General features: G+C 41.6%; 1 protein-coding gene across 1 annotated transcript in view; it reads right to left on the bottom strand.

Annotated features, from left to right (window-relative positions):
• HMGCLL1 (3-hydroxymethyl-3-methylglutaryl-CoA lyase like 1) overlaps positions 1-14332 on the bottom strand; it is a 262055-nt gene extending 247723 nt beyond the window's left edge. The window contains exons 1-3 of the mRNA XM_040426810.1: positions 14298-14332; positions 13559-13700; positions 8641-8718 (exon numbers count right to left, since the gene is read on the bottom strand). Coding sequence (XP_040282744.1) covers positions 8641-8718; positions 13559-13654 — 174 coding nt within the window. The 5' untranslated portion in view covers positions 13655-13700; positions 14298-14332. The remainder of the gene's footprint in view (positions 1-8640; positions 8719-13558; positions 13701-14297) is intronic.
• Positions 14333-14640: the final 308 nt, after the last annotated feature.

Raw genomic sequence — 14640 nt, forward strand, 5'->3', positions numbered from 1 at the left:
GCCGTATTTATGGCCTAAATGTGACAGTCACTTATGCACGTGTAATCCCAGATGTGCAGTATATGAGAGGCTTTTTTCACCCCAGTATGCCAAAGCTGTATTTATGGCCTAAATGTGACAGTCACTTATAAACGTGTAATCCCAGATGTGCAGTATATGAGAGGCTTTTTTCACCCCAGTATGCCAAAGCCGTATTTATGGCCTAAATGTGACAGTCACTTATGCACGTGCAATCCCAGATGTGCAATATATTAGAGGCTTTTTTCACCCCAGTAACCAAAAAGCTGTATTTATGGCCTAAATGTGTCAGTCACTTATGCTTGTCTAATCCCAGATGTGCAGTATATTAGAGGCTTTTTTCACCCCAATAACCAAAAAGGCGTATTTATGGCCTTAATGTGACAATCACTTATGCACGTGTAATCAAAGATGTGCAGTATATCAGAGGGTTTTTTAACCCCAGTAAGAAAAAAGCTGTATTTCTGTCCTAAATGTGACAGTGACTTATGCACGTGTAATCACAGATGTGCAGTATGTAACTAGGCACTAGGCACTAAATAAAGGGGTCACAGATCATGACATTCTATAAAGGGGGCACAGATTCTAGCACTATATATGGGGGAACAGAACCTGGCAATTTATACAGTGGGCACAACACATGTGACACTATATGCAGGGGGCACATGGCATGAGGCTATAAATACAAGGACCGCAGAGTGTGTGGCACTGTATAAGGAGGCACTACCATTATGAGCACTGTGTGTGGTGCTTTATTTTCAGGGGACTTAGTATGTGACATTACTATATTCAGGGGCACAGTGTGTGCTGCTTTTTTATTCAGGGTACAGCATGCGACACTAAGATGAGTTTGTGTAGAGAGAAAAAGGAGGGAGAAGGAGGCAGCGCCTCATGTGTGGTGCTGTTTCATTTAAATACAATTGTTGCACTTAACAACTTTTGTTGTGAGGAGTCACAACAACTACAGGGAGTGCAGAATTATTAGGCAAGTTGTATTTTTGAGGATTAATTTTATTATTGAACAACAACCATGTTCTCAATGAACCCAAAAAACTCATTAATATCAAAGCTGAATATTTTTGGAAGTAGTTTTTAGTTTGTTTTTAGTTTTAGCTATTTTAGGGGGATATCTGTGTGTGCAGGTGACTATTACTGTGCATAATTATTAGGCAACTTAACAAAAAACAAATATATACCCATTTCAATTATTTATTTTTACCAGTGAAACCAATATAACATCTCAACATGTGACAGTCACTTATAAACGTGTAATCCCAGATGTGCAGTATATGAGAGGCTTTTTTCACCCCAGTATGCCAAAGCCGTATTTATGGCCTAAATGTGACAGTCACTTATGCACGTGCAATCCCAGATGTGCAATATATTAGAGGCTTTTTTCACCCCAGTAACCAAAAAGCTGTATTTATGGCCTAAATGTGTCAGTCACTTATGCTTGTCTAATCCCAGATGTGCAGTATATTAGAGGCTTTTTTCACCCCAATAACCAAAAAGGCGTATTTATGGCCTTAATGTGACAATCACTTATGCACGTGTAATCAAAGATGTGCAGTATATCAGAGGGTTTTTTAACCCCAGTAAGAAAAAAGCTGTATTTCTGTCCTAAATGTGACAGTGACTTATGCACGTGTAATCACAGATGTGCAGTATGTAACCAAAAAGCTGTATTTCTGTCCTAAATGTAACAGTGACTTATGCACGTGTAATCACAGATGTGCAGTATATTAGAGGCTTTTTTCACCCTAACCAAAAAGCTGTATTTCTGTCTTAAATGTGACAGTAACTTATGCTTGTCTAATCCCAGATGTGCAGTATATTAGAGGGTTTTTTCACCCCAGTATGCCTAAGCTGTATTTCTGGACTTGCAGATAGCCTGTGCTGGTGCACTATCATTGCATAAAATGGCTGCCGATCAGGTATTGATATTGATGAAATAAAGAAAAAAAAGTTCGTTTTCAGCAGTAGTTTGCTCAGGGCAGGCTTAAAAAAATTGTGCACTGCACCCACAAAACACTTTTTCTGTAGATCGCTGAGTACATAAACCAGTTCTTGATAAGATCGCTCCCTGATATCTACCTCACAGCAGCTGCAGCCTCTCCCTACACTAATCCGAGCAGAGTGACGGGCGGCGCTAAGTGACTCCAGCTTAAATAGAGGCTGGGTCACATGCTGCAGTTGGCCAATCACAGCCATGCCAATAGTAGGCATGGCTGTGATGGCCTTTTGGGGCATGTAGTATGACGCATTTTAATTGCCTGCTTTGCAGCCTTTCAAAAAGCGCCATAAAAATCGCTGAACACCGAACCCGAACTTTTACGTAAATGTTCGGGTGCCGAAAAACCTAAAGTTCGGTACGAACCCGAACTTTACAGTTCGGGTTCACTCAACTCTAATTAGGACAAAGGAAGGACAAGGCCATTATTATTGGCTCTAGGCGCCTTTGTAATTAGGTGAAGGACTTATTAGCTTCTGGCAGCCTCACCGTTATTCTTAAGATAGATAAAGATTCTGTCATATCACTTGTGTAGAAAGAAGATCAAGACTGGGACTACCTCAATTAAGACTGAAGCAAGGCAAAGAGCTGTTTATCAGTGAGTACATAACTAACTACCCTAGCCTGACACAATACCACCAGCACAGCCCGTTACTGGGATTCATCACATCCAACTTGAATGTGTATCAGAGACTGTTTTATTGCTGGATGTAAACTGTTATCAAGAACCTGGTTATAGTAAAGTTTACCGTTGGATTTAAACCTGCCTCATTCCTCTAACTCCATACTACTACCACTCTCAACATTTTGCACCACCAAGGTGCTGGCGTCACGACAAAACCTAAACCAGGGGCCCAGCCGCACAAGCACTCAGCAACCATCCACCATCAAGGGCACCTCAATCACCACCTGGCCGGTGTCCCCTGTAACCGAATGTGCCCCAGAGAATCCAGTGCTGTTCCCCCTTTCACTGCACTGCTGGCCCAAGGAGGCGACTACTAAACAGTGAGTAACCGATGAACTGTATGTACATTCTGGCCCACCCTGAACCTCATGTGTTCTACCCCTGTTTACTGGCACGCTGCACAAGGAGGCATTATAACTACTGGGGGCACTACAAGTGAACATCATAAATCCTGGGGACACTGCAGAGGGTCACTATAACTACTGTGGGCAATACATAATTCACATTCACCACACAGTAAGTGGGCCTATCTGTTTTAAAATTCCAGGGCTGAATTTCAGTGGCATTCCATTTCTACTACTAGGTTTTATTAGTTTGTCAATAGGAATACCTAGTAATCAGTTTATGCATGCATTGTTCAGAAGAAAGGATGAATAACTCTACATGCTCGGACATTGACCAATCAATGCTGACAATATGTAGACTGCAATCATAGCATGCAGTTGTCAATTTCTTCACCCATTACTAGCAAAAAAAAGGAGGCATAGCGCAACTTAGCATTATAAAAAATATTTTCCAGCAAGTAAAAGTATTTAAAAAAGATCCAGCAGAGAACAGCCTACCAGAGCTCTCTGTATCCGGCATTGCCCACCGTTTCCATTAATTATAATATGCTGGCAATCGGCTGGACAAAAATCTCTGCATGCTGAGTGGATAAATATTTTATATTTTTGTTAGAAAAGATTAAGTAAAAAATGTATTTTATACATTCACTGTATATCTTTGCTTTTTACACCTCCTATTAATAGCTATTGGTACATGAAGGAGGTGTTATCAGTGATTGACAGAAATGCGTGCATAACTCTGCATACAGAGATAGCTGTCAACAGGGTCAGTCTTAGGGTTGTGCAACCTGTGCAACCGCACAGACCACGCTACCCTGGACTCCTGAAGGGGGCACCAAAAGGTTCCCTTTTCAAGGCACCTGGTCACGGAACGATTTACCAATTTTTCTGGCTTACCTGCACTCAATTGTATCTGTATTCACAGGATGCATATATAGTTAAATACCATGGTTTATGCTCCCTGCTTCACCATAAACTGGCCTACCTGTGCTCTCCAGCAGCAGGCACGATGCAGTGGCACATTCTGCCTGCTGAGCTGTGTAGATGGAGCGCACAAGCCAGGAATTGGCCTGTTTACTCTCCAGCTCAGCAGGCGTGATGTGGAGAGCACAGAATGTTCTTCACTCATAGGGGAAATGAGACTGGTAGGTAAGTATTAGATTATTATATTTTTTTTTTTTCGTAACACTAAGCTGGCAGAACTACTGGATGGGGGTACTAAGAGGGCAGCACTACTTGACTGGTGGCTCCAAGAGGGCAGAACTACTATATGAGGGCACTGGAAGGCTGCTGTACTGGATTGGGGAAATCAATGGGGTAGAGAAAAATGGATGGGGCACTAAGGGGGCAGAACTACTGAATAGGGACACTAATGGGGCAGCACTACTGGGTGCGGGCACTAATCTGGTGGCACTACTGGATGGGGGTACTAAGAGGGCAGCACTACTTGACTGGTGGCTCTAAGGGGGCAGAACTACTAGATTAGGGCACTAAGAAAGCAGCACTACTGGATTGTGGCCATTAAAAGCGCAGCACTACTGGATTGGGGGCAATAAGAGGGCAGGTTACTGGATGGGGGTACTAAGGGGGCAGAACTACTGGATTGGAGGCACTAAGAGGGCAGCATTACTGGATTGGGGGCATTAAGGGGGCAGCACTACTGAATTAGGGGCACTAAGGGGGCAATGGATGCAGGCACTAAGGGGGCAAAACTACTGGATGGGGGCACTAAGAGAGCAGCACTACTAGATAAGGTATTAAGTAGGCAGCATTACTGGATCAGGGCATTAAGGGAGCAAAACTGCAGGATGGGGGCTCTAAGGGAGCAGAAATACTGGATGGGGGTACTCAGAGGGAAGCACTACTGGATGGCAGCCCTAAGGGCCAGCACTACTGGATGGGGGCACTAAGCAGGCAGTACTAGTTGATGGGGTCACTAAGGGGGCAAAAATAATGGATGGCGGTACTAAGAGGCAGCACCACTGGATGGGGGCACTAAGCGGTCCTCACTACTGGATGGGGGCACTAAGCAGGCAGGATGGGGGCACTAAAGGGGACTTTTACCGTGTAGGGACACTAAGGAGACATGTTACTCTTTGAGAACACTTAAGTCACATATCTACTGTGTGTGGGCACTAGGCACTAAATAAAGGGGTCACAGATCATGACATTCTATAAAGGGGGCACAGATTCTAGCACTATATATGGGGGAACAGAACCTGGCAATTTATACAGTGGGCACAACACATGTGACACTATATGCAGGGGGCACATGGCATGAGGCTATAAATACAAGGACCGCAGAGTGTGTGGCACTGTATAAGGAGGCACTACCATTATGAGCACTGTGTGTGGTGCTTTATTTTCAGGGGACTTAGTATGTGACATTACTATATTCAGGGGCACAGTGTGTGCTGCTTTTTTATTCAGGGTACAGCATGCGACACTAAGATGAGTTTGTGTAGAGAGAAAAAGGAGGGAGAAGGAGGCAGCGCCTCATGTGTGGTGCTGTTTCATTTAAATACAATTGTTGCACTTAACAACTTTTGTTGTGAGGAGTCACAACAACTACAGGGAGTGCAGAATTATTAGGCAAGTTGTATTTTTGAGGATTAATTTTATTATTGAACAACAACCATGTTCTCAATGAACCCAAAAAACTCATTAATATCAAAGCTGAATATTTTTGGAAGTAGTTTTTAGTTTGTTTTTAGTTTTAGCTATTTTAGGGGGATATCTGTGTGTGCAGGTGACTATTACTGTGCATAATTATTAGGCAACTTAACAAAAAACAAATATATACCCATTTCAATTATTTATTTTTACCAGTGAAACCAATATAACATCTCAACATTCACAAATATACATTTCTGACATTCAAAAACAAAACAAAAACAAATCAGTGACCAATATAGCCACCTTTCTTTGCAAGGACACTTAAAAGCCTGCCATCCATGGATTCTGTCAGTGTTTTGATCTGTTCACCATCAACATTGCGTGCAGCAGCAACCACAGCCTCCCAGACACTGTTCAGAGAGGTGTACTGTTTTCCCTCCTTGTAAATCTCACATTTGATGATGGACCACAGGTTCTCAATGGGGTTCAGATCAGGTGAACAAGGAGGCCATGTCATTAGATTTTCTTCTTTTATACCCTTTCTTGCCAGACACGCTGTGGAGTACTTGGACGCGTGTGATGGAGCATTGTCCTGCATGAAAATCATGTTTTTCTTGAAGGATGCAGACTTCTTCCTGTACCACTGCTTGAAGAAGGTGTCTTCCAGAAACTGGCAGTAGCACTGGGAGTTGAGCTTGACTCCATCCTCAACCCGAAAAGGCCCCACAAGCTCATCTTTGATGATACCAGCCCAAACCAGTACTCCACCTCCACCTTGCTGGCGTCTGAGTCGGACTGGAGCTCTCTGCCCTTTACCAATTCAGCCACGGGCCCATCCATCTGGCCCATCAAGACTCACTCTCATTTCATAAGTCCATAAAACCTTCGAAAAATCAGTCTTGAGATATTTCTTGGCCCAGTCTTGACGTTTCAGCTTGTGTGTCTTGTTCAGTGGTGGTCGTCTTTCAGACTTTCTTACCTTGGCCATGTCTCTGAGTATTGCACACCTTGTGCTTTTGGGCACTCCAGTGATGTTGCAGCTCTGAAATATGGCCAAACTGGTGGCAAGTGGCATCTTGGCAGCTGCACGCTTGACTTTTCTCAGTTCATGGGCAGTTATTTTGCGCCTTGGTTTTTCCACACGCTTCTTGCGACCCTGTTGACTATTTTGAATGAAACGCTTGATTGTTCGATGATCACGCTTCAGAAGCTTTGCAATTTTAAGAGTGCTGCATCCCTCTGCAAGATATCTCACTATTTTTGACTTTTCTGAGCCTGTCAAGTCCTTCTTTTGACCCATTTTGCCAAAGGAAAGGAAGTTACCTAATAATTATGCACACCTGATATAGGGTGTTGATGTCATTAGACCACACCCCTTCTCATTACAGAGATGCACATCACCTAATATGCTTAATTGGTAGTAGGCTTTCGAGCCTATACAGCTTGGAGTAAGACAACATGCATAAAGAGGATGATGTGGTCAAAATACTCATTTGCCTAATAATTCTGCACTCCCTGTATATTCGGTTTGGCTGATATTACCCTATCAGCGTCCGGGGTGCCTGTGCTGCTGCCTGGGTTCCTACCATGCCATGAATGCGCACATCGGGATGAGAAGATCCATGCAGGAAGAAAAAGAAAAAGTGGAACCTCTGGATCGGCGCTGTCAGCAGGAGTCAGATACCAGGTGAGTATTGGTACAAATAGTTAGTAATTTTAATTTTCAGTCAACGCATTTCCAGGGTGGAGTGCCCCCTTCATCAGGACAATAATCAGATGACATTCACATACAGCAGTATTTAAAACCATTTTTGGCGCGCAGGCCAGGGAGTGGAAGAGAAAAGAGGGGAGAGAGGAGAGAAGAGAGGAGAGAGGGGAGAGATGAGGGCTCTTTTCTCTTCCACCCCCTGGCTGCGCGCCAAAAACGGTTTTAAATACTGCTGTATGTGAATGTCATCTGATTATTGTCCTGATGAAGGGGGCACTCCGCCCTTGAAACGCGTTGACTGAAAATAAAAATATTTAACTATTTGTACCAATACTCACCTGGTATCTGACTCCTGCTGACAGCACCGATACAGAGGTTCCACTTTTTCTTTTTTCTTCCTGCGCGGAACTAAGATGAGTTTGTGTTAGTATTTAAGTTGCCGATGTGTTGGTAAAGCGAGAAGCTGAAGACATCGGGGTGGCAAACTCTGCAGAGAGTCATGGCAGGGAGAAATCATCACAGTGTCTGAACTGGATGGAAAGAAAAGGAAAGAGAAGAGATCCAGAAAAGACGTCACCTGTAACTAAATGCAACTGTTTATTCTGCCACTTACTGTATCTGATTAGTGGTGTAGTCACTTGCATGGTCTACAGAGTGATGATGGGTGGTAGCATTATCTTTTCTGAAACCAACACTCCCAGCATACTTTTACACCTTTTCAAGTCATACTGGGACCTGTAGTTTCACACTTTATATATTTACATATCAAGGGCTAAGTTGAATGTGTTTGTAATCTGGTGCTGGATATATACATTGTATTGGAGCTGTATTTATGTAATGAGCTTTGTTCTGGTGTTGTATATATGTGCCGTACTTTGTTCTGGTGCTGCACTTATGTAATAAGCTTGGTATGCCACCACTACTGCGCATGCACGGCATACTCTGCATTTATTGCTATGGAACTTCTGAAAATAGCCAACCGATAGCTGTCAGAAAAAGCAAAGACAAACTACTGTAAATGTGCAAAATACAGATTTTACGGAATCTTTTCCCATAAAAAAAATATATATATAACACATATATATGTATATATATATATATATATATATATATATATATATAAATCTGCTTGGCTTCTCCTGTACTATAACATGGTGCTTTCAGATTACATTGTGAGGACAGGTCCTCTTTAAATCCATAACCATACAATATTGATGCAACAAATATGAAAATGTTCGAGGGAGTTCCTATATGTTACCTTTTCATTTTGTAAACCATCTCTTGGTCCAACTTCTACTACTTTCACATAGTTTGGAAGACCACGTGCACTTGGCTCCTAGCAAAATATAAAAATTCATACAATTAAACCTGAATAATCATAATGAATTTTGGAAGGGGTTGGCCACTTTCTGGTTACTGTTGATTAATATGTTTGTATGATTATATTGTATTTACTAATATAGCCCTTGTTAAAATTCTGCACCATTTTCTATATTGCATAAGTTATGCCCCCTTGCTTGCCAAGTCTTTTGTCCTGTCCATAAGATGGCTGCTGATGGAGGGTCATGTGATCAATAAAACCACCTTCATGTGATGTCTCCTCCATTCAAATACACTGCATCTGCAATCTGCACTTGTTGGGAGTTTGGTACAGGTGTAGTGTGTTGGAATGCAGAAGACATCACATGAGGTGATTTGTCTGGTTATATGAACCTCCATTAGCAGCCATCTTGTGGACAGGACCTCTGTGTGGACAGCACCAAAGACTTGGCAAACAAGGGGGCATACCTTATAAAATATAGAAAATGGTGCAGAATTTCAACAAAAGCTATATTAACAATTGATATAAAGTCAGCTTACAAACAGATTAGTCAAATTATTAAAGTAGCCAGAAAGTGGCCAACCCCTTTAAGAAACTTTATGTGATGTTATGAAACATGAGTGACGTGTCAACAAGAGATACATCACGGATTACGTCAGCGGTTGGCTGAAGAATCAGGTGACCATGCCCATGCCAGTGAGGAAGAAAACAAACACCAAACAAGAAAATGGAGATGCAAGTGCTGGACACATAAGGGGTATTTTTGTACTGGCACACATAAGAGGGCTTTTTTTGTCCTGGAACACATTATAAGGGGCATTTTATTACAGGCACACTTTTTAAGGGGTATTTTTGTACCAGCACTCATTATAAGAGGGTATTTATTGTACTGGAAGACATAATGGGGTATTTTTTGTATTGGCACACTTAATAAGGGGTTATTTGTGTAATGACACACATTATAAGATGGTATTTATTGCACTGGCACACATTAGGGGGCATTTTTTCTGTCATACTATAAGATGGTTTATTATGGTGGGCTTTATTACTGCTGGGGTTCTATGGGGAGCATTATTACTAGAATGTGTACTATGGGGGCATTATTACTTCTAGGCCACAATAAGGGACGTTATTACTACTGGGAACATGTAGGGGACACTATTAACATTAAGTGCATAAGAAGAAAAGAGGATCCAGCTCACCTGCTTTGCAAATGATCAGCCATCGGGCTCCTCCTGTGCACGGATTATAAGGTGAGACCTTGTATGTAGCATATACCAGAAGAAAAAGAAAAATACAGCACTTTCAATGTTGATTTCAAGCCGTAACTTCTTTATTCCAGTGGATACAAATGTTACAGCCGTTCACATCACATGCGGTAAAAACGCGCGGTCTTGTGTCAGTCGACGCGTTTCAAACTTAGCAGTTTTTATTCATGACTTCATGAAGTCATGAATAAAAACTGCTTAAGTTTGAAACGCATCGAATGACACAAGACCGCGCGTTTTACCGCATGTGATGTGAACGGCTGTAACATTTGTATCCACTGGAATAAAGAAGTTACGGCTTGAAATCAACATTAACATTAAGTGCACTCTGGAAGAGAATTATTATTATGGGGAAGAGGGGTTTTGGGAGCATTCTTACTATGGGGGGCACCCTAGCTTAGAACAATTATTCTTGGGGGCACTATGTGTATGGTACTATTCGTTTCAGGGCACTATTTTCTGGGTACATTTATTTTTTTAGGGCACTGTGTGCCAATACTTATTGAAGGGGCACTGTCTGTGTGGTAATAGTATTTTCAGGGGGATTATCTGTTCCAGCAGTATAGTATTGGGGAGCACAGTGAGCAAAATATTGAGGGTGGTAGGATAGTGTATTGAGAAGGTGGGAGGATGATAGAAAAATAGTAGTGTCTGTATGTCAACCTATTCAGAAAAAAGAGATGGCTGAAGGAAATCATCATGACGGTCAAGACAATATCTACATCAGAGGAGACATCACTGGATGTAAGAGGTATGTGGTTCGGTATTACCCTATCATTGTATGTAATGTTTTCCAAGTATGTTCTTAACAGTAGGGCTGGAAGGAAGGGGTTAGGATGAGAATTCAGCATGTGGGGGGCACAGTTTAAATCTTCATCTCAGACAACAGAAAGACTAGGTACACCCCTGCACAGGAGCCAGCGTGGAGGACCTAAGTTTAATATGATCCTTTCAGTTCGGGATGCAGGATGCCAGCAACTGTTAGAAGCAATGCATTCCCGGACAAACCCTTTTAAGGCTGGCCATAAACTTTAGACAGGTGTTAGACTAAGAGCTATCCCTCCAGCCACCCCTCCATACATAAACACACTAACACATATGTACTGAATGTAGAAAGGGAATAAACCAGTGGTTTATCTCCCAAAACAGCAAAAAGGACGAACAGGTTGAAATTGAATAGTAGTTCTTTCTCTTCCCTGACATCTGTTGTGGAGAAAGGGGACTCAGGACCACCCCATACAGATTAGATGGTCAGCTGGTTCAGTCGATATTAATCTAAAGTGTATGTCCATGGGTAGTTCAAGTTATGAAAAAAAATTCCCCAAGGCAGGAATTGTCATAAAATAATAAAATAATTTCTCTCTCCAACATTTCGATCATTGCCACTTTGATCCTCCCCAGCAGTCATGTGCTTTATACTGCTGAGGCCAGTGATTGGCTGCAGTGGCGTCCAGGATATATATGGCAATGCTGCAACCAAGATGATGACAACTTGACTGCAGTGTAGGGGATGATCATAAATATGCAGCTGGGGTCAGTCAAAGGGTGAAATTAGTACTGCCTTTAAGAATAAACTTTAAAAAAAAAAATAATCAAGGGATTAATGGATGTCATTACTGAGAAGCGGTAATAATCAGTGATGACAAAAACTGTGTGGCCACATTCCAGCTGTGGTAAAAGTATGACTACCAAGATGTACACTTGCTTGGCTGAATGGAGCATGCTGGGAGTTGTAGTTTCACCACAGCTGAAGTGCCGGAGGTTAGCCATCACTGGTCTATAGTATGGCAAATTAAGGAGAAGACATTTTTTTAAATAGTAGAAATAATGGACGATATAAATAAAGACAATAATGACAAATATTTGTAATGTACTTTTCTCATACAAAGGATTCAAATCGCAGGGATGCTTGTGGAGTAAGGGAGTCAGTGGCTGCCAAATAGTCTCATCCCCGACACCCACTATACTCAATTACACAGAAAGCCAATTTACCTTGGTATACTTTTGGAGTGTGGAAGGAAACCAGAGTAGAAAACCCATGCAAATAAAAGGGAGAACACCAAACTTCATGCAACTGTTGTCTATGTTCGAATTTTAACCCAGGACCCCAATGCTGGAAGGCAACAATGTTTAACCCCTTCCCAACCAGCACCACACATGTAGTGCAGAAGGATGCAGGGAACAGCTGATTGGTGGGGGTCAGACCATCACTGATCAGATATTAATAACTTATCCTAAGGATAAGTCATCAATATCAGGAGCCTGGAAAACCTGTTTAACCACTGAACCAAAAAGGTTGCTACATGTGTGCAACCATTAGGAGTAGAAATAGAGTAAATAACTGCAACGGGCGGCCTCCCCCTATGGCCCTTTATAAATATTAAAAAATGTGTCCCAGGTGTAGGAATGCTGAGTGTTATAGTGCGGCCTAAAATGTCTCTTATTGTGTTTCACGGTGCTCCAACTTGGATACCGCTGGACCCCAGGCTTTGGCTCCAAAGCAATAAATACGGGGAATAATTGAGGGATAAAAGAATAATTGGAGCCCAGACCTTGAGATGAAGTTCAATGGCAGCTTTAGTTTGCATAAATGTTCTCCAAAACGGTTTACAGCCTTTTTCTTGGTTCCAGCAGGCTTTAGCATGAAACTGGAAGGCAAACTCAACTCTGCTATCTCTGTTTCTCTCTGACTCTGCTGTACTGACAGGCTGGCTTTATAACTCAGCTTTTTCTGTATGCTGCACTTCTTCTCTGTAGTTTTACTCTATGTGATGCAAGGGAACTTTCCTCCTGGCTCCTGAGGCTTAAAGCTTTGGCCTCCATTGCCAGCAGAGCTTTAGGTGCTCTGGCTGGTGTGGCCACGTCCATTATGCACACCATTCCCCTAGCAGGGGGTAAGCTAGACTGACTCCAGCTAGTCCCCACCCTTCCTTTAGGAAGTAGGTCTAGCCCACTTCCCTACAGAGGGGGGGTTAGAATGCAATGGAACGCTCCATTCTACCTAAGTACAGCTCTGCTGTGTTTGCTGTTACCTGCTGGTGAACCAAGCACATTACATGATTATAAAAGTTGCAAACAGATTAAGAATGCATAGTGTGGAGGACCTGGACAAAATACATAGATTACATTGGTGTTAGCCCAATAAAGATAGTAGCAGGGTGCAGGAGTGGTAAACACCACTCTGGGATGTTACGTAACCACTAGGGGGAGCAATTGTTGTTTGGCAAAGTGTTGGGATTGGAGACTGAGGTGGGGACAATCAAATCAAATTGAAATCATATTATGGCAAAAATACACCTGCTGATGTATGACGTTGAATAAATGGGTACACCATTCATAGCGTAAGTTCATGTCATGGTTAAATAACATTATTTTGCTGCAATTTTGTGAACTTCCCCACAAGTTCCCCACAAACTTCCCCACACTCATTCCTTTCAATAAATTCTCTGATGCCTTCTCAGAAAAACACAATTTTTCATTCACATTGATAGAATTAACAGATGTACATACACGTACAAAAACACCTACAGAAACGCAGATACATAAGTACAAACAGTACATGAACAAACACTAAATCTGTTCTCTACCTGTTCAGACGTTGTCACATCTCCAAGCCAGATTTGATCTTTTAGAAGGTGTTGGTAACTGAGACAATGCTTGACTGCAGTTGGGACGTTACCCATCAGCCACAATGTATAGTCATGCAGACAAGTTTTAATTAGCAAATGACTGAAATAAATTAGAATAGAAAATTGAGTTATATAATTGCTCTTGGTTATATGTGAGGCATTTGCTGCTTCTCTTTTAAGAGAATCAACCTACAGATTATGACAGAACATATTACCTGCTGCAATCTGCTTCACAGCTAAGAAATAATTTATTCCTAGGAGTATGCATACAAATCTGAATAATAATGTATAACATTCTGATAATTTTCAATACCTGTAATGTGGAAATCTAATTCTCAGCACTGGTGATTACACCAATACCGCCTGAAGAATGTGTAGGTTTCTGCCCTGTAATGTCTCACACTAATTAGTATGCCATCACTGCATCACTTTCCAGCTCAGCTTCCACTGATCTGCTCCATCTGGATCCTAAGAATTCAATATATTTTTTTTTCTATAAGATTTCCAAGAAAGCCTCTCTTGTGGAAAAAAAATAAATGAATAAAAGAACCAATAAAATGATTATTTCCTGCCTTATCTTTCTGTAATGTGCTCATTCCTTCAGCTCTCTGAAGGCATACACAACATAATATAGTAAATTGAATTTTCTATGATAATGAATTACAGAGATCGCCTTTGTATTTGCTTTTATTCTTACCCATAATATACAGATCTGTAATCTGCTGTGTACGTTTTACTCCATCAGGTTGCCTGTACAGATTTCCTGACTGTATCACAGTTCTGCAATAGGCATGCTCAGCTAGAGATGCTATCACATCCGTCTTAAAGGGGCAAGGTATACACAGCTACTTAAAAGGGAAATGCCACAGTATGTTCAGCTTTCTATAAAAAGGCAGACAAGTGTTTTGTTTTCAGAAACTAACACGTTTTAGAATGAGACTAGATATTGAAAGGAATAGCACCAAATATTAATGTAAAAAACAAAGATAAATGTGCCTTGTTAGATTAAAAGTTTGTAAATTTATATATTGTATAAAGGT

The sequence above is a fragment of the Bufo bufo genome, chromosome 4 (assembly GCF_905171765.1).
Source record: "Bufo bufo chromosome 4, aBufBuf1.1, whole genome shotgun sequence".
Taxonomy (NCBI): domain Eukaryota; kingdom Metazoa; phylum Chordata; class Amphibia; order Anura; family Bufonidae; genus Bufo; species Bufo bufo.